Source organism: Electrophorus electricus, chromosome 11, assembly GCF_041902795.1.
Source record: "Electrophorus electricus isolate QZ-2024a chromosome 11, ASM4190279v1, whole genome shotgun sequence".
Taxonomy (NCBI): Eukaryota; Metazoa; Chordata; class Actinopteri; order Gymnotiformes; family Gymnotidae; genus Electrophorus; species Electrophorus electricus.
The window spans coordinates 24,977,070-25,002,998 of NC_137507.1; the positions used below are offsets into that span (position 1 = coordinate 24,977,070).

Consider the following 25,929-nt stretch of genomic DNA (forward strand, 5'->3'; position numbering starts at 1 on the left):
TACTGGAACATACCAAGTTTTCAGTGAAGGCAGTATTTCTAGTGCCGGTATGCTGAAAAAAGTATTGTTCCATTTTTAAGACGATTAAGCCATAAAACCAATCTGAAAATTGACATATAAAATACTTAAAATGTAGTTAGAATTGAGAATATTATATGCATTGGGCAACGACAAACGTGAGGAAATTGGTAGTTTCCCCTCTTCAAAAATAAGTTAAAGCGAGCCGGCTCAAGGAGTCCTTTTCGCAGCAGCACTGTCAATCGTAGACGTTCACTCGGACTCTCGGGCGTCAAGTACAACAAATCCGAAAGTAAGTAAAATGTACTTTTTGGGCTGGATTACAGTGCGTTTTCAGGTTTACTTAGTCTGAATCACTGCATGACCACAGTATTGGTGTTCAAGTTAGGCCACGTGGTCGAGTCCGCAACGCAAGCAGCCTGTCAGGAAGTCTATCTATAGCCATCTTTGGATTAGTTATCTTAAGCCGCGGATAGTCTTGTAACGGAAAAGCTTTCCGTGACTAAGCTTTTACTTTTTAGCTTGCTGTGTGTAACGCGCTTTCACGACATCGTAATATGCGGATTAAAAGCCAAACAAACATGAATGCTAACTTTTAACTAGCTAATTACAAAAACAGCTTGCAGTTGCCTGGGTTCGTAATTCGAGAGTTTCATTGCTGGGTTACAGAAGCCCACGCGGGCGCATGTGGTCGCGTATCGCGTTGACAAGGCACGCGCGTGGAAGCGCGCTGATGAACTGGCACGTGGTTCTGCGCTTCACGCGCCCGTTTAAGGAATCGTTTGATCGTTTGTCGGACATTCTGAGTTAATTTGGTAAGGCAAGAGCACTAACCTCTTAGGACGGAGCCCTAGTGTAACCTGTAATGATGTTGCCAATCATGGCATATTAACATTGTCTCCTATTTTCCAATGCCGCCCAGGATGATCATGTAAGACCTTTTTTTTCCCCTTTTATCCCTCATCATCTTTCATGTATCACCAAAACCAATACAAGCAAACTGATGTGTAACTGGTTAGAGGCTGTGGTGGAAAAAATAGGCAGTGGATTTTTAAATGAAAGGATGTGGACAACCTAAGTATGGTAAAAACTTAAGCATCTTTTTAATAAGCTGCCGAAGTTTGAACGGTGTGATTTTCCTTTGAATCATTACCCAACTATTGGCAACATTTCGCTTTTTTATCAAAACCTAAACAAATGGCAAATGTACATTGAACAGGAAGATGCTTAAGTTTGTTCCACACAGGGCCACAGACACTGAATTAGAGTACATCAACTGTTGCATCCTACTGTACACATTTCCTCCATTACTTCTGATGGTTGCAATGCTCGTTGTTCAAGAACCTGCAAAGCCCAGTCATCACTTTTTCTCTCTGACTACATCAGAAGGTGAGTTTTTCAGCGGAGAATGTAAAACGTGTTTTTCGTGGCATGTTGTGTTTGTGGCAGTGTGGTAGCGATGGACAGTTGTGGTGCAGGAGAGTAACTGACCCTGTGTTGATTCTGGTCACCCAGTACATGCAGAATATCCAGGCTGTCAGAAACTACACATCTGCATTGGACAAACACGGCCTTTTATCAGAATGCTTCTCGTTATGTTATAGAACTTTAGAACTAAGGCTATATTTCATACATTTGTGTGTGTAATGTAGATCCTTAGTTAGGTTTGAGCACTAATGTAAAACATCATTTGTAGACTTTTTGTTTGGTTTTGTTTTAGAACACATCAGCATGTTGTGTATAGGCTAATCCGTGCATGAGCATGGCTCTTGTTTCCATGGGAACAACTTGAAAATTATTTTTGGCTCTTGGCTGAGCATACTGTTGTGCCCTTTTAATCTCTGTAATTGCAGTTTTAATTTGGCTGGGCTATATATCATGAGCATACCATCTTTTGTGCAATAGAGTTCACAGTGAAGGATCGTACAAACTGTTGTAATCATTTTCATGTTCAAAGTGAAGATTTTTATTTTTATTTTTTTTAATTATATACAACAGACTGTTATTATAGTGGAAGTGGAAAGGAACACTGAAAAATGAGCAGCAGCATAAATTGTTTGTGTGGATATAGAAATTGAAAAAATCTTTTAATTTTGTCCACTCAATCCAAGATGGCTTTCCAGGAAGAGGAGGGGAAAAAAAAAATCACCACTATCAAAATAATTTCAGTGACCATAAAGATACTATATGAGCTCATGAATAGTGAAGAGTATTGCCTTTATGCCCATAAACAGCTAAAGCTATCCCAGAATGTCTGCTCTCAGGCATGATGTGTGGCTGCTGCTGCTGCTGCCGCCAGTCTCTTCAGAGTGTTTAAACATGCTTTTGGCCTTTCTGTCCTGCTCTAGTCACTTGCTGAGTGTTAACATGTATCCAGGCTAACCATTTGGCTCCTTACATTTCACTTGGCCCTTCCCTTTGTCTTTGTAATGCATCATAAGATGGAGAATCAGCGAGGCTTTCATTCGCGAGCCAGGGATGCGGGTGGGCACAGACAGGGCCCGGGCAATGGTCCCAGCCAGCACGCTGCCACCCTCAATGGGGACGATCTCCATGGTGGCCGGAGAAGGAGACCTCACCGCTCCTCCCGCTCGGAGGGCCAGGGGCCTGACGAGGGAGGCCTCTATCCGGAGGCCTTCGGTCCTTTGCATGGCGCCCGGGGGGAGATCGTGTGGTTCAACAGCAGCATGTACGAGCAAGCCGAGGGATACTTCCAAAGCACGCTGGATTCGTCAGGCGCGCCGCCGCCGCCATCCTCCTCGACGGGCGAGAGGGTCCACCGTTCGCTGGTGTTCAGAGCTAAGCGGAAGGCCACCCAGCAGAACCACGCGCAGGGGGGCCATGAGCTCCGCGCTCACCAGCGCTCGTCCTCCGAGCCACAGAGGGGCCGGCAGGGACCCAGGGGAGGCAGGAAGAGGGTGTTCTCAGAGACCGAACGCGCCCCTCAGAGAGCCAGGGACAAGTACGGCATGCTCCAGCGCATGGGACGATTAGTTTTCATTCTTTTTGCTCTTTCGTCTCTCTTTGGTTTTCTGCTTGGTTTCAAGAAATGAATGTATTCGCAATACATATGTGAATTCTTTTGTTTGGTTGCGTTAATGCACTGGATGATGATAATAATAGCGCTATGCTGCCCCAGAATCTTTGCAGACACAGTCCTAGTTCTAGCAGTCTACCTGGATTTGCATGGAAGCAAATGAGCAAAAAGCCAGCCAACAGACCAGAGAGTTGGGGCGTGCTGGACCAGCACTCTGTAAGAGTCATCAGAAAAGTAGCACATAGGATTTACTGGGAGAAAGACCTCTGCTGGCTATGGCATTGTCTTCCCTAATCCTCACCAGGTCTCCTAGTGCATTGTTGAGGCTGGATCCATCTAATTGTAACTGTATAGGACACTTGCTGAGTGTTTGCTAAGCCTTTTATAGCCTCAGATGCTTTTGAATGAATTGGAAGCATGTACACACTTTTATCTACAGCTCAGATATTTGTAATTGTAAAATGTAACTGTAAAAATTAGTCATTGGAGTTGATAAAACAGTGGCAGCATTGAATTAAATCTCAGCTTCTTGTATTGGAGGGGAATTCCACCAAATAATGCTGTTGGTTGCATCTCCTAATATGAAGCTGTACACAAGTGTTTCTGGTGTGCTTCTTGCTGTCTGTGGTGCTTCAGTTGGGGATCTGCATAACATACAGCAGTACTAGTGTTGTGTCTCCTGGAAATGCAGCATGGTTGTTTATTTTATCAAAAACGAGTAGAGATTTGGAGTTGCTTGGTTTGATGAATGTCATTATGCAAGATATGATGGTCCTTCTGCAGATCCCATTGTGCAGTAATATAAAGCCTCTTGCTGTCTCTTGTAATCGTACATCCACAACTGCTGCCATGGATGGTGTTTTGTTTTTAATTTGCGTGCCAGTGCTGTGTTTTTGTCATGGGCTCCATTCTTCGTGGTGGATGATCCACTGACTGCATGTAGGGATAAAAAAATCTTTCCTTCTGTCTTGGCGTTTTGTAAACTATGAATCCCCCGGGATCTAAGTAACACTGAGTGGCAGAAATTTCTTCTGCCCTTAAACTGATCTACTCGTGCAAGGCAAGAATTAGAAGTGGGAATTGGGAGCTAAACTAGCAATCATGCTATCTAGTTTTTCTTTAACCATGTATATATATGCTATGCAAGCAGAGCAAATATCTTACTTGAAAGCCCAGTGCATTTTGGGTATTTAGTCTATTTAGAATCCAGCAGTTTCTAATGCACTTTTTAATAACTTGCAATTAATTGGTTTTATATTAGTATATCGGTGGAATTCCCCTTTAAACACTACTAAAGAATTGGTGGAATGGTTCTTTGTTCCCACCACTTAAAATTGGCAGTGATTTTTGTATTGTAGAGCCTGAACAGCAATTTCATAGCTGCAGTTCCTTAAGTGTCTAGTTTGGTTTGCTTTTTTTCCATTTGGCTTCATTTTGATTAATTTCTAAATTATTTTGTCAGAACACCTTCTGCCAAATTGTGTATATATCAGTCTTTTGCTTTCTTAGATTTATTAATGTGTTTTTGTTTGTTTGTTTTCTTCTCTTCAAGCTGCCTTTTATGCTAAAGAATTCAGTGACCCATTATAGCTCAACCAACTTGGGCTTTGTCCTTCACCCCCTCTGTCTCTCAGCTCTCATTGCCATGTCCACCTGTGTTTTGTTCTGTCCCTTCCCACAGCATCAGCATGAGTGGACTCCAGGCTCTGGCCCACGACAAGGTGTGGTTCGACAAATCCAAATATGATGAGGCAGAGCGACGCTTCTTTGAGGTCCAGAGCGGCGTCCCGCAGGTACCCTGCCACCCCTCTCCACAGGAGCGTAGTCGTGTTACTCCAGCCAGTGACCTCTCACTCGGTGAAGTCAGTCAGAATAAACTCCTATTTTAACATGTGTGCCAGTCCCGGTTATAGCTGTGACTGCCCATACTGTGCTATATTAATATTTCAGGCGTGGGGAACCTGATGGCAACCTTTTGCCTGTTTTGCTCAGCTGCTGTTTGTACATTTGTGGACAGGCAGGGGAAACACGGTGTCTCGTTTCAGTCCTCTCCTATCCCTGGCAAATGGCATGGCCACTCTGCCTAGACGCAGCTGACAGAACGTGTGTGTGTGTGTGTGTGTGTGTGTGTGTGTGTGTGTGTGTGTGTGTGTGTGTGTGTGTGTGTTTTCCTGCGTGGCTTCTCCCTGTCTGCCTCTTGCTTGTCCCCTTGACTTGGCCTTCTCTACCCTGCTGTGCCCTTTCAGGAGACAGATGCTAGTGCCATCCTGCAGGACATTGCTAAAGCCCGCCAGACTGTCCAGCAGTCCCTAGCCGGAGTGAGTATAGTCCCCGCCCCAACCCCCAATCCCTAATCAGAATTTAAGATGCAAATATTTATTCATTAGGAATGCGTTCTGTGTTCATCTAGTCTTACTTTGGTATATTTATAACAGGGCTGGGACAAGTTTCCCTAAAGCATCATATAACAAAGATCATAGTTAAATGATCTAGCAAGCATCACACTGAATGCCATGTCTTTAATTTAAGATTATTTTAACACGAGACGGGGCCCTGATGTCTGTCACTGTGACTGTGTGTGCACTCTTGGCTGTCACTCAAGGCGCCCCTGAAGTACCTGACTTTGTGTCCCTGATTGGGATGGAAATTGCATTTAAAAACTCCTCAAATAGAAATGGGCAATTACAATAGGGGCAGGGGGACCCCCCCCCCCCCACAAACACACACACACACACACACACACACACACACACACACACACACAGTCACGTGTTAGCTGAGTCCAGCAGCGCCCTGTGTGACTTTCCTTCAGCAGAGATTCAGCGCCTCTCTCCTACTAAGCATTCCTGCCTGCCAGCCAAAGGGTCGCAGAGGATGCATGGGGCGCTTACCAGTTACCAAGTCTGAAGTCTTCTGCTGCTACTGCTATCGTGTTGCTGCATTTCAGTAAACGGTGAACAGCACATGGCAGTAAATGGTGCTTGAGCTTCACTTCTATTGCATTTATAGTGGGTTTCTTGAAGTATGAGGTTTGTTGATCTAATACAATACCTTATGTAAAATGATTGATTGTATTTTTGGTACATTTTAACAATCCCCCGGTGGGAGTCGCCATCACGGCAGGAGACTTTTAAATCGTAGCTTGCCTGTAGCAGCACTGTCCGTCCTGTGGTGGGGGGGCTCTTCTGCTGCCCATTCACAGGCGAGCATTGGCACCACAGGCGGTCACGCTGGCCTGTCTCGCCCGGTCCTCCTGCCTTTCTATGGTTCGCCGACGGGGTCGCCATTCAGTTGTCCTGTTGCATGAGTGTTGGCTGCACGTATCGATCCTGTCTGCAACTTGGTTTTACTATGAATAATGGCATTGTTTACTGAGAGCAATGACACTTGTCCCAAGTGGTTGGCTTTTGTGCTGCATGTGCGAAAGCACGTCTTGTGGCTTGCCTCATGTCTTCGGTTCATTTCTCTGTGGTTTATCCGTCTGCATATGCAGACAGTTTGTGCTGGTGCCTACGTTTCCCAGTATGCTGCAACAGGCTGCCAGTGTCTGAGGTGCCGTAAGGAGAGTGTTGCCTTGGCACCTGCCTGAAGGCGTGTTTTGTGTCTGTGACTTGCTTGGTTTCGTTCTCATTTAATGCGCAGCATGTACTAGGGTTAGATGAGCAGTTGTCCTGCTGTGTGGTGGTGTGCGTTTCCAGCCTTAAAAACGGTTCAACTGTCACTGTAACTGCATTATTAAAGTTTTGCATAGGCTGCTGGAGTATTTCCACTTGTACATGGATAAAAGGAATAGGGGACTGCAAAAACACACCTTGTTCTCTGAAGAGCAGGTCGTTTGGTAGTTCTCATTACAGATTTTGCCTCCTACATTTGAAATGCAGTGTCTTTCTATTGTTTTGTTTTGAACTCAAACTGTGGTATATTTAAATGACCCAGGTGACATTTCTGTTTTCCTCCATTTTCTGTCCTCTCCTGGGGGGCTGGCGTGCAGGTGAAGGCCGCCCTGCAGCCGGGTAAAGGGCACCCCCGTGCCCAGAAGCCCCGTGAGCGCAGGACCGTAAGTGGCACAGCCGCAGAGTGAAGCGCATGAGGGAGACGGGCGGGCGTGTGCGTACACGCACACGCCCCCACACGCCTGATCGTGCTGCCACAGCCTCCTCACTGCCTGTCCGCTGTGTGTGTGTGTGTGCGCATGCATGCGCGCACAAGTATGCATGTGATGGTGTTTGATTTTTGAATCAAGGCATTTTAGAAACATTTATTAACCGAATAAGACTACAAACATATTTAGGAAGTATTTGGTCTTATTGGCTTTTGGCAGGCTCAAACTGCATGGTTCTGTGTGGCCCACTCTGAAGTTCGGATCGTAGTCCCTGTTCACGTAGCCTTTGACATTTTGCGTCCATGCTGCATTTTCCTTTACCGCACAGCTTCGTTCTGGCTGTCTACGGGACGGAGACGTTACACTCAGGACTCGCGTTTGAAGCTGCGCACAGAGCACCAGCCCTTGCCTCAGCTTGTCTGCAGACAGGCGTGGTGCGTCTTCCGCAACAGCTTAGCGTCGCGCTCGCTAGACCTGCACCCGCCTCAACCGTCTGTCTCTCTGCCCTGCAATTACTGTTTCTGACCCCCACTGTGCTTTTTGTTTGTTTTTTTGACTGTAGAGTCAAAATGCCAACAAATCAGAAGACCAGAGTGAACTCATCTCACGCTTGAAGAACCTGGAACAGGACAACAAGAACCTGCACAAAGGTGCGGTGGTCGCACTGAAAAGAAGTATATAAATGGCGTTGCACTGTTTTACAAAATATTGCTTGGAGCGCGCTTCACATGAGCACCGTCCCTCATTACGCTTTTTTTGGGACCCGTCCTGTCAGTGGTGGATGACTTGAGGGCCATGCTGTCCAAACTGGAGTCCAGAATGACTCTACTGGAGAAGACTCAGAGTCGGCCTCCCAAACCAGCTCCGGCACCCCAGGTGAGAGAAAGCAGGCGCGTCGCCGTCCGCCCATCCGCAGCACCTCCGCCGTTTGACGGCACTCGCACGCGGGCCGTGGAGCGGGCGTGCGGCGATCCTCAACAGAAGGCCGGGTACAGCCCAGCTGCGCCCTCGGAGCTCACTAGATCCCAGTACGATCAACTCCACAGTGAAAGCGCAGCAGGTCCACAGCTCTGTGGGGATAGATGGAGCTGGTATCAGGGCTATCCGTCACAGTCGGGTTGAGTCAAAGTGTACTCTTTTTTTTTTTTGGGTTCGCTTTCTTTTTGCACTCCTCCTCAATACAGACCGCTCCCGCTTCAAACCCCAAAGTGGCGGTGAAAGAAGAGGAAGAGGAGGAGGACGATGACGTTGACCTGTTCGCCAGTGACGAGGAAGACGAAGAGGCAGAGCGCATCAAGGCCCAGAGAGTGCAGGAGTACACGGCACGGAAGGCCACGAAGCCCGCGCTCATCGCCAAGTCCTCCATTCTGCTCGACGTCAAGCCTGTACGCATTCGTCCAGAGTAGATTCTGCTTTACTGCTTTTACTCTAGCCTCTCGGTCCAGATAAACAATGCATTATCAAGCAAGTACATTTAATTCTCATCATCAGTCTATTAGGGAGATGATTCTGCATTGTTTTGATATTCCAGCCTGTTCTGGTAAACTTAACGATGGTTACTGATTCTGTCTTGTTCACTTTTTAAAAAAATTTAAAATATAAAATCCTGTATTCTCCCACCTTCCCTTCCTCTCTGGCCTGCATCTTCCTCTTCCACGCCTGTTCCTCTCAGTGGGACGATGAGACAGACATGGCCAAGCTGGAGGAGTGTGTGCGCTCGGTGCAAATGGATGGGCTGTTGTGGGGAGCCTCCAAGCTCGTCCCCGTTGGCTACGGCATCAAGAAGCTACAGATCAGCTGTGTGGTAGAAGATGACAAGGTTGGAACGGACATACTCGAGGAAGAGATCACCAAGTTCGAGGACTATGTGAGTACTACGTGTGGAGCCCATTCATGAGTTCAACCAAAGACTAAAGCAGAATTTGCATGTTTAGTCCGTCTGCATGTTTACTCCTCTTTATGGTGTGATTTCCTATTATAGGTCCAGAGTGTTGACGTTGCTGCCTTCAATAAGATTTGAGCTCATCCTCTACAATCACTACACCACCTCATTTAGTTACTGCTGCTTTTGTATCGCACAGTTATGAATAAACAAATTAATCTTTATGGACAGAGGTTTTATGCTGTTTTTTTCCAGTTTATACATTCGTAAAGTTTTTTTTTAATTCATTTATTATCCCCATTATGCCCCATATTTTCTAAGTCACACAGACACAGGCTACTCTTTTATAAATAGAAATGTGCAAAGTAGATGCAGTGTGCATCTCCGTACCTAAGCTGAGAAGTTAAAAATGGGACACAGCTTCAAAGTGGAGCCCTGTCCTACCCAGAATGCAGGGTAGAGTGGCTGGGAGAAGGTAGTCTGCACTTTGTGTAACAAGGTCATAGTGTCCCCTCTTGGAGAGACACAGTAGAAGGCCAACGTCCCGGCCTTGTGGTCCAGATACACTCCTATCCTGGGTGAAATTGGAGTAGGTGTGTCTATCCTGGTTTTATTGTGCTGAAATGTGCAAAGCCCATCAGATAGGTCCAGACTCCAGGATTTTGGATTGCAGCCCAGTCTGCCATCCGCACTCCCTCCGTGCCGGGTGATCCCCTTGTAGGCTGCCCCGACAGCGATCCCACCACTGCCACCCCACTCCACCTCCCAGTAGCAGTGTCCGGAGAGGCCCTCCCTACCCAGCACCTGTGCCCAGGTGGCAAACCTCTCAGGATGGTCCGGGTAGTGCTGCGACTCGTAGGTGGCGCTGACCCTCCGGCTCCCGTCGGACAGGCAGAGGTAGGAGTTGACCGTGTTCGGGTCCAATGTCACGTCGAAGCAGTCTGCGGATTGAGACGAGAAAATTGACACCAGCGTTTACGGTGGGCGGCTACGCAAGCGCGGCTCCCGACCCGGCTGGGTGAGGGTGAGCCATGGTGTTTTATCGATTTATTGAGCTCTAACATTACACTGAAGTGGGTACTACTTAAGAGGGTGACCAGAGCTCGCGTCGTTTTTCTCACTGGCAGCTTTGAAAGGTGATCTGTACATGCTTACGCTGTAAAAAGTCGGCCCTGGTCTTTGGTTCGCTTTGTGGCAGATCTGCAGGAGAAACTGAAAGCCATTAAAGACAGTTATTAGCCCATGTTGCACACTGTCTGTACCTTGCATAAAAACAATCCAGGTCAGATTTCGTATGGCAGGTGTTACCTATTTCAGCATGTCTGGGAACAGAGACGGGCTCAGCTGACAGACTCTGCTCATCTTTAACTACAAGCAGGAAGGACATCAAAAGTGTTTACAGTACATACTGCTGGTACAGGTCTTTGAAGATGGATGACATGACCCTTTTTCCATCCTCGTACAAGTTCCAAAAGGGTACCATGTTCCAAAAAAATATTAATCTAAACTGGATTGCTTTTTGGACGATAGTTTTCACCTTTTAGAATGATGCCAAACTCACTCAGTTTAGAGATCCTGGACAGCTCCCTGTCACACACGTCATTGACGCGCTCACGCAGTTCCACGAGGGCTCTTCTCAGGATGATTAAGGAGAAGTACGGATGGACGTCAACACTGGGGACTTCCTCGAGTTCAGCAGGACCACAGAGAGCCATGCATTTCTTCCGAGAGCAAAACATGGGGGCGGGACAAAACACTTGAGATTCGGTTAACGGGAGAGACTTCAGTGAGTACAGCTGGTGGTGACGAGGTCTCCCTCCTTCTGAAAACTGGTGCAATGTCCCCCTTTGACCAGTGTAAAACAATGCCAGTTTACCTTTGCTCTTCTAATAAAGAACCGTCACCCCGGTCTTCCGACCTCATAACGTCCGCACTGCTACGGTCTCTTGTACACGGAGCTGTCGTGGACCCTCCCAAACACCCTTACGTTTACCTGCAGAAACTGGACGTGGTCGTCGGTGTGCGCCAGCTGCTCCAGCTCGCTCTCCTTCCGCCTGTGCTCCTCCACCTGCTCCTCCAGGCGCTCCAGAAGGCCCTCGGCCTGGGCGAGCGCCGTGCGCTCCTCGGCATGGAGCAGCTCCCGCAGCTCGCAGTGCCTCCTCTCGATGGAGCGCAGCAACTTGCCGCAGATCCGCTCGCTGTCCTCCTCCACGGCCTGCGCGGAACGCTGCCCAGAGCCACGTGGGACGTTAGGCCGGAGCCAATACTCATTGGGGTTTGTAATGAAGCAAGAATTTGTGGTTGTTAGTAACGACGGCGACGATAGTTTTCAGTATTGCCGTTATTTGTTCGTATTTAGCACCTTTCCTATAAAGGTCCTTTATCGATCAATCAGACAGCAAAAATCATAAAAGGTATCCTGATACCCAGCCACTGCGTGCAGCTACACGCTACGGAAAATAAAACGCGTGACGGCAGGGTCTGGCAGCAACACCGGGAGAGGAATTGCACTGTGAAGAAAACCGGATGGGGAGGTCATGACAGTAACGTGAGAGGGAGTTCCAGAGTTCAACTGTCATGAGACTGTAAAACCTGTCTAACGTGTAGTCCTACAGACAAGACAACAGGATTTTTGCTTTGGTAGACCCCTGTCCCATTGAGAGTCGAATATTTGGAACTGCATGCTTGAGATTGGAAAGGCTTGTGGGACAGAAAGTAAGGATGTAATAAAGCTATGTAAGGAGAAGTAGTTTGAAGTGTGTGTGTGTTAATACTGTATCGAGTTTTTTGGAGGTTGGGCCAAAGAAACACATTGCTATAGTCATAATACGTCACCAAGGAGCATTATAATACTGTTATGTTAGAACTACCCTGGAGGTTTTTTGTTGTTGTTGTTGGGTTTTTTTGTTTTTTAAGTTGGCTATGTAACTTATATTCAGCTTACAGAAATACCCCTGTTGCAGTGACATACTTTCACAGGATCTGATGTGTTTATTAATACAAAGTAGTTTGAAAGGGAGTACTTCACTTTGGTTAGTGATGTACAGTAGGCCTACTTAGACTACTTCAGTTCAGTTCAGTCACAGGTCACCAGTATGAAGCACCTACCTTGACATATTTCATAGTATTTCTCAGCTCTTTTTCCTTCTCCTTGTTCCTCTGTTTTGATCTCCTCAGGGCCTCCTCCAGTTGCCTCTGTTTTGGGAGTAACAAATAATGTACTTTGTGTTGCCACAATATTACAACCTTTTCAGGCTGCTTTCTAGACACACACTCAGCATGGCCCTTGACTAACCTTAATGTGTTTCAGAACTGTTCAACCCCTTACTATCTCACTTGTAAAAATCAGCTTCCATAATTGAAAACTAACAGAGATTACTACCTTTTGCTACTAGCTGCACTACACGTAGAAGGAAAGCGATTTCTTTCAAAAAGGAAATTCCTTGCTGACAACTTGGATGGAAAGTGAGTCTGATAGCGAGTCACACGCAAGTTTGCGTCTTCTGTGGTGTTTATGTCCATTCTGCACAAGGTGTGAACTAGTCCCTCGGGCTGTTATTTCAGTGCCTGTAACACTGCTCTCCTAGGATTTTGCCTGAGCAGGACACATTGCTGACGACAATGCAGTCATGCCTGCAGGCCCACCCACTCTGGTCATCTGATGCCAAATGCTTTGATTTCTGCATCATGCAGCATGTTTGGTGTGGTTAATCACTGCTGTGTAAAGCAGTCAGTGCCAGCAAAGACAAATAATATGACATCTATTCTTTCAAAATTCATAAACCGATATATAATGGTGAATTAATTACTTGTCAGATCTTATGAGTGACATTTAAAGTGTGCTGCCATTTTCTCCCCAGACAGTTGATGACGTTTTTGGATGTTGTTGTACGTTTCTGGCTTCTTTGAGGCAAAGCAGTGTATACTGTGCACCTGTTAATCTCCTCCCTCAGCCCTACCTGTTTGCCAAACATTCCCCTATACAAACATGCATGTCATTCCAGACCTTAAAGCAACCACATGCACAATCCATTCACTGCTGCACTCCCTGACTCTGTAATATAAAGCAATGCAAACTTTTTACTCTACTTATACCAGGATCAAGCTTAATCTTTAACTCCAGAAAGACTTTAACTAACATACTTAAACCAGTCAAATAACTGACCTGAATTTTTCCACTCTGATTAAGCACCGCAGTCAAATGTTGTTTTCAGTTCAGACAGACCATTTACTGTGCAGTGTTCTGAGAACAAGGACGTTATGAGTTGTCCCCCACCCCGCCAGCTTGCTATGGCCGAAAGACCCACGGTCACCTGCTTCTCAGCCCTCTCTTCTGCGGCGGTTACGGCGCGGTGCCCACTGTGTCCGTCCGCCGTGCACAGGGAGCAGATGAGCTGCTGGTCCGTGTGACAGTAGAGCTCCGCTGGCCTGCGGTGCTGCACGCACGCCCTCCTCAGCGCCTGCAGCTTGTGCGGTCGGCCGCGCTCTCGCTCGCCGTGCGGCTTTGGGTGCGCCTCGCAGTGGGAGGATAAACACTTCGCACATGATTTTGCGCCTCTTCGTTTCCGCCCACCGCACGCCTCGCACTCTGCGGGCGAGGAATTACGGGGGCCTACGTCCCTCAGTTTCTCCACCAGGCCAGCGAGCAGGGTGTTACGGGCGAGCATGGGCCGGGGACTGAAGCTCCGCCGGCACTGGGGGCAGGTGTAGCCCACTTTCTGCTCTGTCTTCCGCCAGTATCCTTTGATGCAGTCCATGCAGTAGCTGTGACCACAGGGAATGGTCACTGGATCCCTCAGCACCTCCAAGCACACGGGACAGCACAACTGGTCTTCTTCCACAGAGATGGTAGCGGCAGCTGCCATCTTTCCACATGCCCGGGTCTGGCGTGCGATGAGCGCAGGAGTGATAAGGGAAATGGCAGAGGCAGAGAGAGAGAGAGAGAGAGAGAGAGAGAGAGAGAGAGAGAGAGAGAGAGAGAGAGAGAGAGAGAGAGAGAGAGAGAGAGAGAGAGAGAGAGAGAGAGAGAGAGAGAGAGTGATTGAGACAATAGCGGGTTTATGTACACACTGGGCGTGGGAACAACTGCACAGGTGAAAAGTGATCCAAGTTGCAAAAAAAAACCAGACTGCAGCAGCCAATCACAAGCAAGATCAGTGGAAGGACGTTTATCTGCCAAAGGCACAGAAGTATTGCAGGTGGACCTGCTTGCTTTGCATTGGCAGGAAAACATTAACAGTACACAAATGCAAATATGCTGATTTTATCTATAGCTCCATCTGATTCACAGATCAAACTTTCCTCTGCTTCTACATTCCTGATTTGACTTGTTCACTGTTTGAAAAGTTAAATTAGAGAGGTGTCACCCTCGGTACTGAGGCTTACACGTAATGTCTGCAACAACCTTGGCAGACCTCTGCGTCCTCTTTCAGACTTGGAATGTGAAAGCAGTTTCATCACTTTTTAGGTTTGTCTCATCTCCTACCCCCCTACCCGAACACCCATTGTATCATGCTCCTATTTGAAGTGAGAGGGGAAACTGAAAGCAAGTGTCCCATTTTAGAGTTGGGGATAAGTAAAACACATTTGAGCCTGATTAACAGTTATGAAATATCCTAACAACTGCGTGGTGGTTATGCTCCCACTCTGTATGTATGTTGATATAGGTTAATGAATACTCATTAACTTATTTCAGTGCAGCAGTGTGTCTATAAATTATTGACAGCCTTAGGGCTGAAACACTTGTTTTAATTGAAATCAGGCATTAAAAATACATTTATTCAGTTTTAATTAGTGAGCAGATTTTGTTTATAAAATGCACCATGAAGTCACTTGGAAAACAACTTTATTTTTCATATTATGAAAAATATGCATTTGGCATTCTAATTGCAATAAGAGACAGAATTTTGCAAATATACTGACATTTCACGCATACTCCATGAACAAAAATCTATTAACAATTAAAAATCAATTGATAACTCTTAAAAGCTTGTTCTGACTGCATTATTTGTGCACTTAAGTCAAATGATTAAACAGCTCATAAAGTCTCTTTAATACTGTACATAATTCTTTTTAAATTAGAAATAAAACAATGTGCCTTTGTTGTGGTAAATGAGCCCGCGTTGCTGTTTAACGTACAAGCAGACATTCTCATGACTAGCCCACGAAAATAAATCTTGCTATTATTTTTAATCAATATTTTTCCAACCCCCCCCCCCCCCAAACACTGATACATATGCCCTCTGTAACACATCTGTCTTGCATGGTTAAATTAGTTTTTAAATATTCTTCTTTGTTTTAATAAAGAAAAAAAGGTTCTGGTAATAGCATGTACATATTATTTAATATTATACAGATCGTGAATAAAACATACGCTGAACACTGATCGGTCTTCGGCTAAGCCCAGGACAGCTACCTCCGTCTCCTACGCAGGTGGATTCTCTGTCGAGAACCAGAAGGTCTTGGAACTAAAAGGGAACCACATGTGTGAAAAGTCATCCACACATGTGGTCAGTGAAACATCACAAATGGATTAGCCCCATTTTGCAGCTCATGATGGCTGGTGGTTTTTCAATTGGTTCCAACATTCAGACTCATCATTGAAGCATTCAATTGGATTTTTTAAAATTTGGATTAATGCAACCAATGACTGGATTGAATTTTGAAAGTTTACTCATTTCAACAGTAGTTTGGTGGAGCACAGCAGTTAGACTCACCAAACGAGGAAATGGTGAAACCTGCAATGGCAGGGGGCGGACCTCCAAAAATGGGGTTCTGGCCAAAATGGCTTTGAAAGACTGGAGTCGCCAAAAGAGCTATGAAAGAAGAACAAAGTTCGAAAAATGTAAAAATAGAATAACCAAATCAGTTGAGACTACATAAATTGTCTGGCAGTCATGAAGTGGTTATTTGAATCAAACAGGATTTAAAGAAAAGAGAAATGGAAAACCATGTTAATACTGAGTGATGAAAGCTGAACTCTTGCATTGAACCCTCACCTGCATTTGGCTCTGCCTCCATTTTTGGTTTTGTGTTCTGAATAATTGTAACATCATTTACTGTAAACAAGGGAAACGGTCATTAGCATACACACTTACATAATCAAGAAATCAATTATACAAAAGAAATCAGTTTTGGGATTGGTTTGTTTGTTTGTAGTGAGCTTTGCAGTTTAAAGCCATACTACAGTCACTGTCTAGCCTGCACTATATGCGTTATATATGGGGGACATCCAATTTATTTTACTTGTGAACCATATATCCAAATTGCAAGACCTGGACTTTGAGCCACCAATATTTCTTCTCACCTTTCTCTGAGATATTCACAAATCCACCTTGGCAGACGTCCTCGAGCAAGGCCTGGAATTCTGACACAGCATTCATCACAGCCCTGAAGCCTGGTTCTGTCTCAACACTGGGCACATCCAGAGTTACAGGCTGAATGCATACCGACCTGTAGTTCTGACAACAACATCAACCAACAGAGCAAGATACTTGCTGTTAGTGGTACTGCAACAAATGACAAATATGGAGCTGAGTGGGGAAAAAATATTCAATGTGTGCAACATTCTATATAGTAGCCAAATGTTCTGAGGCTTGTGTGGAGAGATGGAGATAAATGGATGCAAATCATCATCAACGCCTGTCAAAGATGAAAGATAACTTGACTGCACTTCCCACTGTTCTTAAAACTAATATAGCATATGGTTTTGTATATTCAGTCTCGCTCATATTACATTTGACCTTTGCCATACTGATATCATAGATGGGATAATATGCAAATGAGCATCTAATTAAATTTTTCATTGTGTGCCATGAGCATGCTGACCAATTCTGGACCAAATGAGTGCTCTGAGGGTGTTTCTGAATCACTGCATTAACACAACCCAACAAACATAAGACATTTTTGCCAGAATAATTCAGACCATGATCTAATGACGTCAGACGCACCTCTATTAAAGGAACTTCAGCTGTGTTACAATATCTCAGCCACAATGGGTAGCAGTATAGTTTCCATACAGTATTTTGTCTACAATGTGCCTAATACTAATATCTGATACATTGCCATTAGACATCACTGCCTAGGAGTGTGCGATGGTACCTGGAGGAAGGAGATGTGGTCCTCCATTTGGGCCAGGTGGTCCAGCTCGCAGTCCCGAGCCTTCAGCTCAGCAATGTCATGCTCCAGCTGTTGGAGGCGCTCTTCGGCCTGGCCTGTGGCCGCCCTCTCCTGGGCGCGGATCAGTTCTTTCACCTCGGCACGCCGGCGCTCAATGGCGCACACCAGCTCGGTGAAGATCCTCTCGCTCTCCTCCAGAGCAGTCTGTGCTGAGAGCTACGGGTGAGGCAGGGGACAGGCGGGTCAGGAATGCAGACAGCCTACAGATTAAAGCTTGTTGTTTCACCGCCTTTGCTTGTCCAGAACTGATCACACACACACACACACACACACTTGACTGCAATTTTGACTCCTACTCTCCCTCTCTCATATTATATATATAAATCTGAAGAAGAATCCAGGTGAGTAATTGCTGTGTGGTTCCTCCACCTAGAAACTCAGAAGCACTTTGAAGGCCCTCTGTCTGAAAGAGATGTTGCAGAGTGCTGCAGGACCTTATGTGAATCAGCTTAAGCGAAGGGGCCACTTCCCAATCCACATGCATGCCAAAAGACAGGATGGGCAACCCAGAAACACACTGCCTTCAATGAAAATTAATTGTGTGTATAAATGGATGAATAACGATTGCAGAAACCTGGAAGAAGAACCCCATTTAGCACACTCTATCCCTTTTGTGAACGTGTGAAGAAAGCATTTAGTAGTCCTACTCACGGTCAGAGACTGAGTGGCCTGTCTCAGCTCTTGCACCTTCTTTTCTCTCTCCTGAATTCTCTGCTGGGAGTTCCTTTGCATCTCTGCCAGGGCATTCTGTAAACACATGCAGTTTACACATTTAAAAGCGAAGGAGGCTCTATTAATTAACCCACAGACCGAAATCTAAATTCTTATATGATATACATAAAGGAGCAGTCACACAGGTTTACAGCAACGATGCTGTTATTTTTCTGATGTGTAATCGAAGTCTTTACGGTTTTCGGTCGTGATCATACAAACACAACAGACACAGAAACGCACATTACCTTTTTCTCTGTCATTTCTGTTGCAGCCAGAACAGTGTCGTGGCCTTTGTGCTCGTCGGTCAAACATAGATAGCAGATACAGTGCTGATCCGTCCTGCAGAAAACCTCCAGAAGTTTGTCGTGGCGTGGGCAGAGGCTGTCTTGCAGCTTGCCCGACGGGGAAACCAGCCTGTGCTTTTGAAACGCCGGGGACTCGTAGTGGGGCTTGAGGTGCTCTTCGCAGTAGGACGCCAGGCAAACAAGGCACGACCTCGCGGCTTTGCTTTTCCTGTCCGTGCAGACATCACATTCCACGTCTCCCGACTCGGCGTACGTCGGATCGGAGGCCGTAACGACGGCGAGCGCCCCCGCGGTAGAATTGAGACCGGTTTTTTTCAGTTTGTCCACGACATCGGCCAGCATGGTGTTCCTGCCTAGTACGGGCCTAGGAGCGAAGTTCTGTCTGCACTGAGGACAGCCATAAATTCCTAAGTAGTCATCCTGGTCCCAGTAACCTTTGATGCAGCCTTTACAGTAACTGTGTCCGCACGGTACCGTTACAGGATCCTTCATCACATCCAGACATATAGAACAGTTAAACTGATCTTGCTCCAAAAAGACTCCAGCTTGCGCCATTTTGTAAACAAATTTCAGAGCGACCCAGAGGCAGGTTGATCCGAGCTTTGTTTTGCAGGAAGTGTGTCGTGTGATAGTGGGCGTGGTCACCGAAGGGTGACACCTCGTCCTGTAGGGGGCAGCAAGTCTGTCAGCGAGTAGGAGGAGAATCGGAGCGCAGTGAAGAGTTGCCCTGTATGTGGTATGCACCATGTTAAAAAGTATTAGTTTTTAGGTTCTGTGGGCTTAGGTGAAGCGGGTGAGTACACTTGACTACACATAATATGATAATATATAAGGCAGTTGATGTACTTGAGTCCGAAACATCATCTTTCTCTGGAAACCTTGTGTAACTTCTCTTCTATTTTGAATATACTGTAACCTATACTGACTAGAGAGCTCGTAAGACACTATGCTGCAGTTCCTCTTTTGGAATCTTTTTCGGATTCATTTATATATCATTTAATATATAGACACACAATTTTTCATTTTTTTCGGTGTCCTCGCTTTGTATTTTATGGAGGATAAACATACGGAGCTTTTCAACACGTCCTCTAATAGCATTAAAACGTGTTCGCAGTACGCGTTTATATTCACTTTTCGAATGCTTCATAAGTTTAAGGACATACTGTCATACGTATTCTTAAAATAAAAATAAAATGTTATGACAACTCCATATGTTAAAACCGGCTTTAAGTCTCCCAGGCACTAGATGGCAGTATTAAAACAAGAAGACATGCTGCGAATCTAAAATGGCATACACAATACATGCGCTTAAATTGCATAACTGACATGCAATTTATATTTAAAGTACAAGATCGGTTATTAAATCAAGAATCTCCACATATTAAAAAAATGAGTTTATTTCCAAAATACATGCCTAGTTCAAGTCTTTTGTTTTAAGGAATGCACATTATGTGAAACATGCACTCTTACGAATTCAGCATTTCAGTGCATGGTGATAATTAAAAAATAAATAAATAACCCAAATACTTCCTCAGTACAACATAAATAACAAACAATTTGGGTAAATTCAAATCCACAAACAAAACATCATAATAATCATTAATATAGTCAACACTGTAAATAGACTAATCTTTACTAATAGTTTCTAGAATCTACACATTATAAGAACATTTCAACCATAAACTTATTATGGGCAGTAATCAGTGCACAACTATTTTAAAGCTATTTTCAAGTTTAGGATAAAATGCTCAGGGGTACTCGGTAAGATAATTTGCTCTTATTTGGTCAGATATACAGAAGGCTCTAAGGAACCGAGACATGCTGAGTGCAAAGTTCACAAAATGCTTTAACATATTACATTTCTATGTAAGCTAATAATACATACTCTACAAACAACACATACCGGTTTTAAATGCTTGAATGAAAGGACGACTCCACGATTTAAATATTAATTTAAGTTAAAGTTAAACACAGGACCCACAATTCCATTTTTTACTTAAGATGACATTTTTTTCTTACCCTTTGATGTAATTAACATTACACGTGATAAGGATAAATGTACTGCTATAAACACACGACTCCTGTGTGTAATTACTTGGTCTTTTCCTCTAGTCCACTCTCCGCTCTCAAAGCCTGACTGCTAGCCGAGATGTACTTGATCCAGTGCTGAAGGTCCTCTGGTATGTCAGGGCATTCCACCTAAAACAGACAGAGGGTAACGTACCGGGTCAGGTACATGTAAATGAACATGTGCGCAGGTGACCCGACAGCAGCCATGCACTCACCTTTTTCTTGCACAGGAACTCCAGGATCTTCTCAGGAGTGCTACGAATCACGTTTTGCCTGCAAAGCATCACCGCGGAGACGAAGCCGTCCGACTTAGACACAAACCGCTGCTCCACGTAGAACGACTTTTCATCCCAGGCAACGATGCGACTGCGCACCTCAAACGCTTCCCATAACGCGAGTGACCGCCGGTAGCGGATGGTTGACGCTCCGACAACCACCGTTGCCCTAAGTGCACGAAAGGCCTTGTACATTCTGTTGTGGGTGTAATAGGCGAACCTAGCAAAGTCGCATTCCCTCAGGTAGCGCGAGTTGTTCATGTGGCCCATGTGATCCAGGTCGTGTGGAAGCACTCGGCCGTAGATAACCTGTTCACCTACTACATCCCGCATGGGTTCCCGAAGCAGAGATCTTATCACTATCCACGTTCCCCTCAGGAAGTACCATACGTCGAAGCTACCAACCACCACCAACAAGCCTGACACAACCCACAGCATCATCCTTCTGAAATCAGAGACCGTATTACGTGGGTTAGGCCAGTACATTAAACATAGAGCTATTCACGTCGTGCGGCCCATACACTACTATCATGTACGAATTGATTTGGCACAGTGGATATAAATGTATATATTTTAAGTTGGGTATCTACGTAGCTAGACGAAGCAGTCAATGTCTTTACGATGTTCCTTTCTTATTCTGAATAACCACATAGCCATTTGCGGCAGTAAAAGGACACCAGGTAGCGTCTCCCTTCATATTAGCGATGCTAAGCGGACGGATGCAATAAGATATAGCTGTAAACTAGAGTCAGAAACCAAAACATTTTCTACGACTATTTAGTTGCGATGTCTTGTTAGATTCATAATTGCTAAAATATACGTCGATGAAAAGTATCGTCATATACTCACACTATGAAAAGCCGGTCGCGGTAAGGACGCACTTCCGTGTTTGTTTAGATTGGTATTAAGAGCAGCCATGTGGTTAATATGGTCACAGTCTTTCCTACCAATCATCTTCCCCATGTCGAGTTTGTCGAAAGCTCCGCCCATATCTCACACACACACACACGTATGTGTGTATATGTGTGTATATATATATATATTTTACACACAAAAAAAAATCTGACAATATCTTGAGCATATAAAATGGTTATTAAAAATAATCATGTACGCAAGAGTGCAGGACATGCAATGTTGCAAAGTTTACGTGGAACATCACTACAACACAGAATCTCCTTGTTACTCTTGTAGCTATTTGAAATAACTACACACACATATTACACATATTTAAATCACATTCAAATATCTCAATCCCAATGTATATCCCAGACAGCTTCAGGTGTGGCAGTGCAGTTTGGGTGTGTCCAATAGTGTTCAGCAGGTAAACATGTAGCTACATTAATGGCCCACACAGTGGGTGTAGGTTAATCCTCACTCGCTCTTCTCCCGTCCACTCTCAGCTTTAAGAGCCTGACTGCTTGCAGCTATAAAACTAATCCAGTGTTTCAGGTCTTCAGGAAACTCAGGAACTTCAACCTGAAAAACGTGAAAAGTGTGTCAGCATGTATGTAAGACAGTGCTCATTACTGCCTTGCAGATGCCTTAGAAAAGGAATTTAAAATAATAGATAATATAGTACACTCATATAGATAGTTAATATAGTACAAAATTAGATACAATACACTCAAAATGGACAAATGTAGTAGTTTATAAATATAATCCATTGCCATTGTTCAATTTGTTTTCTCTCTCTCACACACGTACACACCTTTCTCTTGCAAAGGTGCTGCAAGATTTTGTCTGGGCTGCAGCGCAGAACATTCTGTTTGCAGTATACAACTGCAGCCACCATGCCGTCCTTGCAGGACACGAAGCGCTGCTCGAGGTAGAATGACTTCTCATCCCACGTGACAATCCGGCTGCGCAACTCGAATGCCTCGCCCACGCACAAGGCCCGCCTGTATCGGACTGTGGTGGCCCCAACGATGATGTTGGCCCCAAGGGCCCTAATGGTCTTCAGCACCCCATTGCGGGCATACAGGGATAGGCGGGCAAAGTCGCACTCACGCAGGTAGCGGGCGTTGTTCATGTGACACAAGTCGATGTCCTGGAGGAGCACCCTGCCACCTATTGCCTGCTGACCCATCACATCAAACACAGGGGGGAGGAACCAGGCTTGGAGGATGATGGCCATGGTGCGCAGGTAGTACCACACGTCTATGCTGCAAAAAAGTGCCAGAAAAATGGCAAAGCCCCACAGCACCGGGTCCTCCCTACAACACAAACAGACATGATAAAATACTGAAGATGCCAGAAGTCTTAAAGCTTAACCAATGTGCCAGAATGTTAGACCAAATAACTGATACAATTTCACTGAAAGCAGATGCGACCTACAGAAGTACCTAAGTACTTTCTAATTAAATGATTCGTCTACTACTGAACAGCCAGTAGGCAATAATAAACACAATTCAGCAAGGTTGAAGACTAAATCCAAACAGGGGGATCACATTTCATTTACAGAATCTGTAGTATGACAAATTCCAATGTTGAAGATTATAACAACACCTCATTTGTATGGTGTGACATATAGTAAACAGGTAACACTCATGCTAATATTTATAATCAGTATTCTTAAAAAAAAAAACCAGTTCGCAGACAGAGGTAGGCTAGTAGAGAAACTCAGAAAGGACTAGTTCAACTGTTATGGGAATCCATTTTAACACTGTGAAAAATGAGGGAGTGAAGTTGCTCAAAATGATTCCTTTTTTAATACTGCCATTTGAAAAGGGCTTCATGCACCTTTTCAGCCAACCTAATGACAGGAACACTGAACATTTTCCACTGCTGTTATGGAGAGGGAGAGGAAGGATCATAATACCCCAGCACAGCTGGGGCAAACGTGTTTGCAGTACGTATGGCATTTCTAATGAATATATGGACATGGACAAACCATTAGTGAGCTGGGCTTCCATTTGTGGGTTGGTACTCTTGGACAACAGACCTTAATCGGTGTCGAAATGTAAAAAAAATAAAATAAAATAAAAAATTGGGCTACAATCTTTCCCTGTGTCTAAATAAATGTAACTAATCTGTTCAGAGCCGTTTTAATGCATAAACTGAAAACGGTCCTAATTACGTCTTATTTCAAATGGCAGAGATTAGTAGGAAACTGTTAGCATTGCAGAAGAAAACCATAAGCCAGCTGCTACAGAGTGAAAAGCTGCTTTTAGCATTTATTTTAATGGTTTTCAGTAGACGGGTCCCTTTATAAGGATATTCTGCAGGAACTAATTTCTGGAATAGAGGTAGCCTACCCTTAAGCAGGAGGAAGTTTCACGGAGTATCAGTTTTACAGATTTAAAGGATTTCTTTGCAAACGAACGTTACAGAATTGAACTGTGGTATGTACTTCCAACCTCTCCACAACTGGAAAAAAAAAGAAAAAAAAGTAATGCTATTAATCCTAAAATATTCCATTATTTTCACCATACTTGTAATTTATTATTTTAATGGCCTTTCACATGGGTCACTGCTGTCACACAAACATAAAACATGTTTTACTTGTTTAGCAGGGACCTCAGAAAAGAAGAACGTAAAACAAAGATGTGAAGTTTTCACGAAAACGTAAGCAAATGTAAGTCACTCGGTGTGTGCTCACTATGGCCGTAAAATCTTAAACCTGCAACACAGTCTGTAGCAAGTAGCCTAATCTCAGCAATACACGCATGAGCTAAATTCGACAGCCAGACTCGGCAGCCATGAGTGTATGTATGGTAAAATAAGTTCTAACTTCCTTAGCGACTTTTGTACCTAGGTAACCTACCTATTTGGTTAGGACATGTAAAAACAACAACAAAAAAGTTAAAGTCCCAACAGTTGTCCTTCTTTAAAAACAACTTACATTGCTGAAGTCTGCAGTCGAACCTCTCGATCTCTTAGGTTAAGCTAACCACCACAGCACTCGGCTGCACTGAACTTATGTCGCTCCCTCACTCCCATGACGTGGCTTCAAACGAAAAGGTCGCAACGCCTGGTCATTGGTTTCGATGATCGCACAATCGAGCGCTGCTTCCAAAACACTTGCATGTGAATTTCCTATGCTATTCGCAAACTGATAAATAGCAACTAAGATATGTATAAGCTATAAAGCAGAAAGCCCTTCCTATATGCTCAGAGCTACGAAACACGTGTTCCTGTAATACTTCCTTATGTGCAAGGTATATTCTGTATTAATATTTTCTATATTCTAACTGTGAATACGGTATTTTCCAGTGTATTTCTTTAAACCCTAGGAGGAAGGGCAGATATATACTCTAAGCTATATTCCACGAATACACACAATAAGCATCAGTACAGAATCCCTATAAATTGTCATTTCTCATGAAACATTATGACCTTGAGTCTGTCAGAATGGTGCCTTTAAGTGCTGGCAAAATGTTTTCAGAAGCCAAGCCTTGTCCTCCAAGATGCAGTGAATGTCATTGTGAATGATGTATTATAGAGGCGACTGAATTCGATTCTCTCATTATAGTGAGGGATTGCACGGCTTGGGCTCTCATAAAGGCACTGGCATGGTGCTACGTGCACATGTGAAAAACGATTACAGTGAGTGAGAATCAGATGTTAGTTCATGTGTCTCTCAAATGCACTACTAACTAATTAATCACAGCTGTGGGTAGGGGTATTTCAGGAATGGGCACAAACCATAGCCATCTCTCATACACTATGTGGCCAGAAGTATATGGACACCTCCCCTAGGTACTGAGTTTCAGTTACACCCATTGCTAACAGCTTAATAAAATTAAGCATATAGCCAAGCAATCTCCATAGAGAAACAATGGCAAGAGAATGATTATACTAACAAGCTCATTGAGTATAATTGTGCCACTGTCATTGGATGCCCCCTTCACAACAAGTCAGTTCATTAAATTTATGCCTTGCTCGATCTGTCCCAGTCAACTGTAGGTGCTATTTTTGTGAAATGTTGTCTACACTCTATGCACCATTGTTAGGAAAGTCAGTATTATGACCTGATCATTATTTCTATGTATATTATCCAACTGTTAATCATACGAACCTGAATCTTATCTGCATATAATTAGAACTATTTTTCAGGTACCATTTTATTGTTTAATGGCTAAAAATGATTAATACCCTATATAAAGTGTACATAACTTTTAGACAGCTTCTCTACCTCAGGAAAAATTTCAAAAAGAACTTTAACTGAAACTGAAAAGTCAAAAACTGTAGTTAAAGGGACTCAATACAATGCAGATTGCAAAACTATTGATTGACCGGACAGTCAAATGCTTTGTTATGAATACTCAACAGGGTCACAAAAAATAAGTGGTTGTGAAACAGTGCACATAGGCTGCATAAGACCTAAGAACAAGGAAATGTGATGTTAC

The 25,929-nt window shown here is 44.4% G+C and overlaps 6 protein-coding genes and 1 long non-coding RNA gene across 19 annotated transcripts in view; 2 read left to right on the top strand and 5 right to left on the bottom strand.

Annotated features, from left to right (window-relative positions):
* The window catches only part of ghrhra (growth hormone releasing hormone receptor a), a 35,809-nt gene extending 21,905 nt beyond the window's left edge, over positions 1-13,904 (bottom strand). The window contains exons 1-2 of the mRNA XM_035528058.2: positions 13,353-13,904; positions 12,148-12,234 (exon numbers count right to left, since the gene is read on the bottom strand). Coding sequence (XP_035383951.2) covers positions 12,148-12,234; positions 13,353-13,904 — 639 coding nt within the window. The remainder of the gene's footprint in view (positions 1-12,147; positions 12,235-13,352) is intronic.
* Positions 153-9,269, top strand: eef1da (eukaryotic translation elongation factor 1 delta a (guanine nucleotide exchange protein)). 11 transcript variants are annotated; one of them, XM_027021177.3, is made up of 11 exons: positions 153-310; positions 1,360-1,407; positions 2,460-2,980; positions 4,737-4,848; positions 5,302-5,373; positions 7,047-7,112; positions 7,720-7,807; positions 7,933-8,033; positions 8,342-8,542; positions 8,830-9,024; positions 9,139-9,269. In XM_027021177.3, exons 3-11 carry the CDS (start codon positions 2,460-2,462, stop codon positions 9,175-9,177), a joined length of 1,395 nt encoding a protein of 464 aa, XP_026876978.2. In that variant the 5' UTR covers positions 153-310; positions 1,360-1,407; the 3' UTR covers positions 9,178-9,269. The 11 variants fall into 11 exon arrangements, with proteins under 11 accessions (XP_026876978.2, XP_026876980.2, XP_026876981.2 ...); XM_027021179.3 differs by lacking the exon at positions 7,047-7,112; XM_027021180.3 differs by lacking the exon at positions 5,302-5,373.
* LOC113584346 (tripartite motif-containing protein 16-like) lies at positions 9,430-10,968 on the bottom strand. The gene is made up of 4 exons (XM_035528060.2): positions 10,601-10,968; positions 10,348-10,407; positions 10,195-10,251; positions 9,430-9,980 (listed from the first exon to the last, which is right to left on the bottom strand). Exons 1-4 carry the CDS (start codon positions 10,776-10,778, stop codon positions 9,430-9,432), a joined length of 846 nt encoding a protein of 281 aa, XP_035383953.1. The 5' UTR covers positions 10,779-10,968.
* A 963-nt stretch (positions 13,905-14,867) lies between the features above and the next one.
* ftr67 (finTRIM family, member 67) lies at positions 14,868-18,863 on the bottom strand. Its single transcript, XM_027021176.3, has 7 exons — positions 18,177-18,863; positions 17,869-17,964; positions 17,140-17,373; positions 16,346-16,499; positions 16,038-16,097; positions 15,756-15,854; positions 14,868-15,506 (listed from the first exon to the last, which is right to left on the bottom strand). The coding sequence occupies exons 1-7, from the start codon at positions 18,789-18,791 to the stop codon at positions 15,451-15,453; spliced, it is 1,314 nt and encodes a 437-aa protein (XP_026876977.3). The 5' UTR covers positions 18,792-18,863; the 3' UTR covers positions 14,868-15,450.
* A 49-nt stretch (positions 18,864-18,912) lies between these two features.
* Positions 18,913-20,747, top strand: LOC113584352 (uncharacterized). Its single transcript, XR_003411403.2, has 3 exons — positions 18,913-19,029; positions 20,349-20,416; positions 20,537-20,747. It is a non-coding gene; the product is annotated as an uncharacterized LOC113584352 (long non-coding RNA).
* On the bottom strand, positions 19,621-21,488 carry si:ch73-52e5.2 (protein THEM6). Of its 2 annotated transcripts, XM_027021184.3 has the most exons (3): positions 21,431-21,488; positions 20,522-21,026; positions 19,621-20,435 (listed from the first exon to the last, which is right to left on the bottom strand). In XM_027021184.3, exons 2-3 carry the CDS (start codon positions 21,020-21,022, stop codon positions 20,328-20,330), a joined length of 609 nt encoding a protein of 202 aa, XP_026876985.2. In that variant the 5' UTR covers positions 21,023-21,026; positions 21,431-21,488; the 3' UTR covers positions 19,621-20,327. The 2 variants fall into 2 exon arrangements, with proteins under 2 accessions (XP_026876985.2, XP_026876984.2); XM_027021183.3 differs by lacking the exon at positions 21,431-21,488 and having other exon boundaries at positions 20,522-21,067.
* A 166-nt stretch (positions 21,489-21,654) lies between these two features.
* Positions 21,655-24,684, bottom strand: them6 (thioesterase superfamily member 6). 2 transcript variants are annotated; one of them, XM_081723407.1, is made up of 4 exons: positions 24,423-24,684; positions 23,836-23,947; positions 22,290-22,794; positions 21,655-22,057 (listed from the first exon to the last, which is right to left on the bottom strand). In XM_081723407.1, the coding sequence occupies exons 3-4, from the start codon at positions 22,713-22,715 to the stop codon at positions 21,953-21,955; spliced, it is 531 nt and encodes a 176-aa protein (XP_081579533.1). In that variant the 5' UTR covers positions 22,716-22,794; positions 23,836-23,947; positions 24,423-24,684; the 3' UTR covers positions 21,655-21,952. The 2 variants fall into 2 exon arrangements, with proteins under 2 accessions (XP_081579533.1, XP_035383954.1); XM_035528061.2 differs by lacking the exon at positions 23,836-23,947 and having other exon boundaries at positions 24,423-24,683.
* Positions 24,685-25,929: the final 1,245 nt, after the last annotated feature.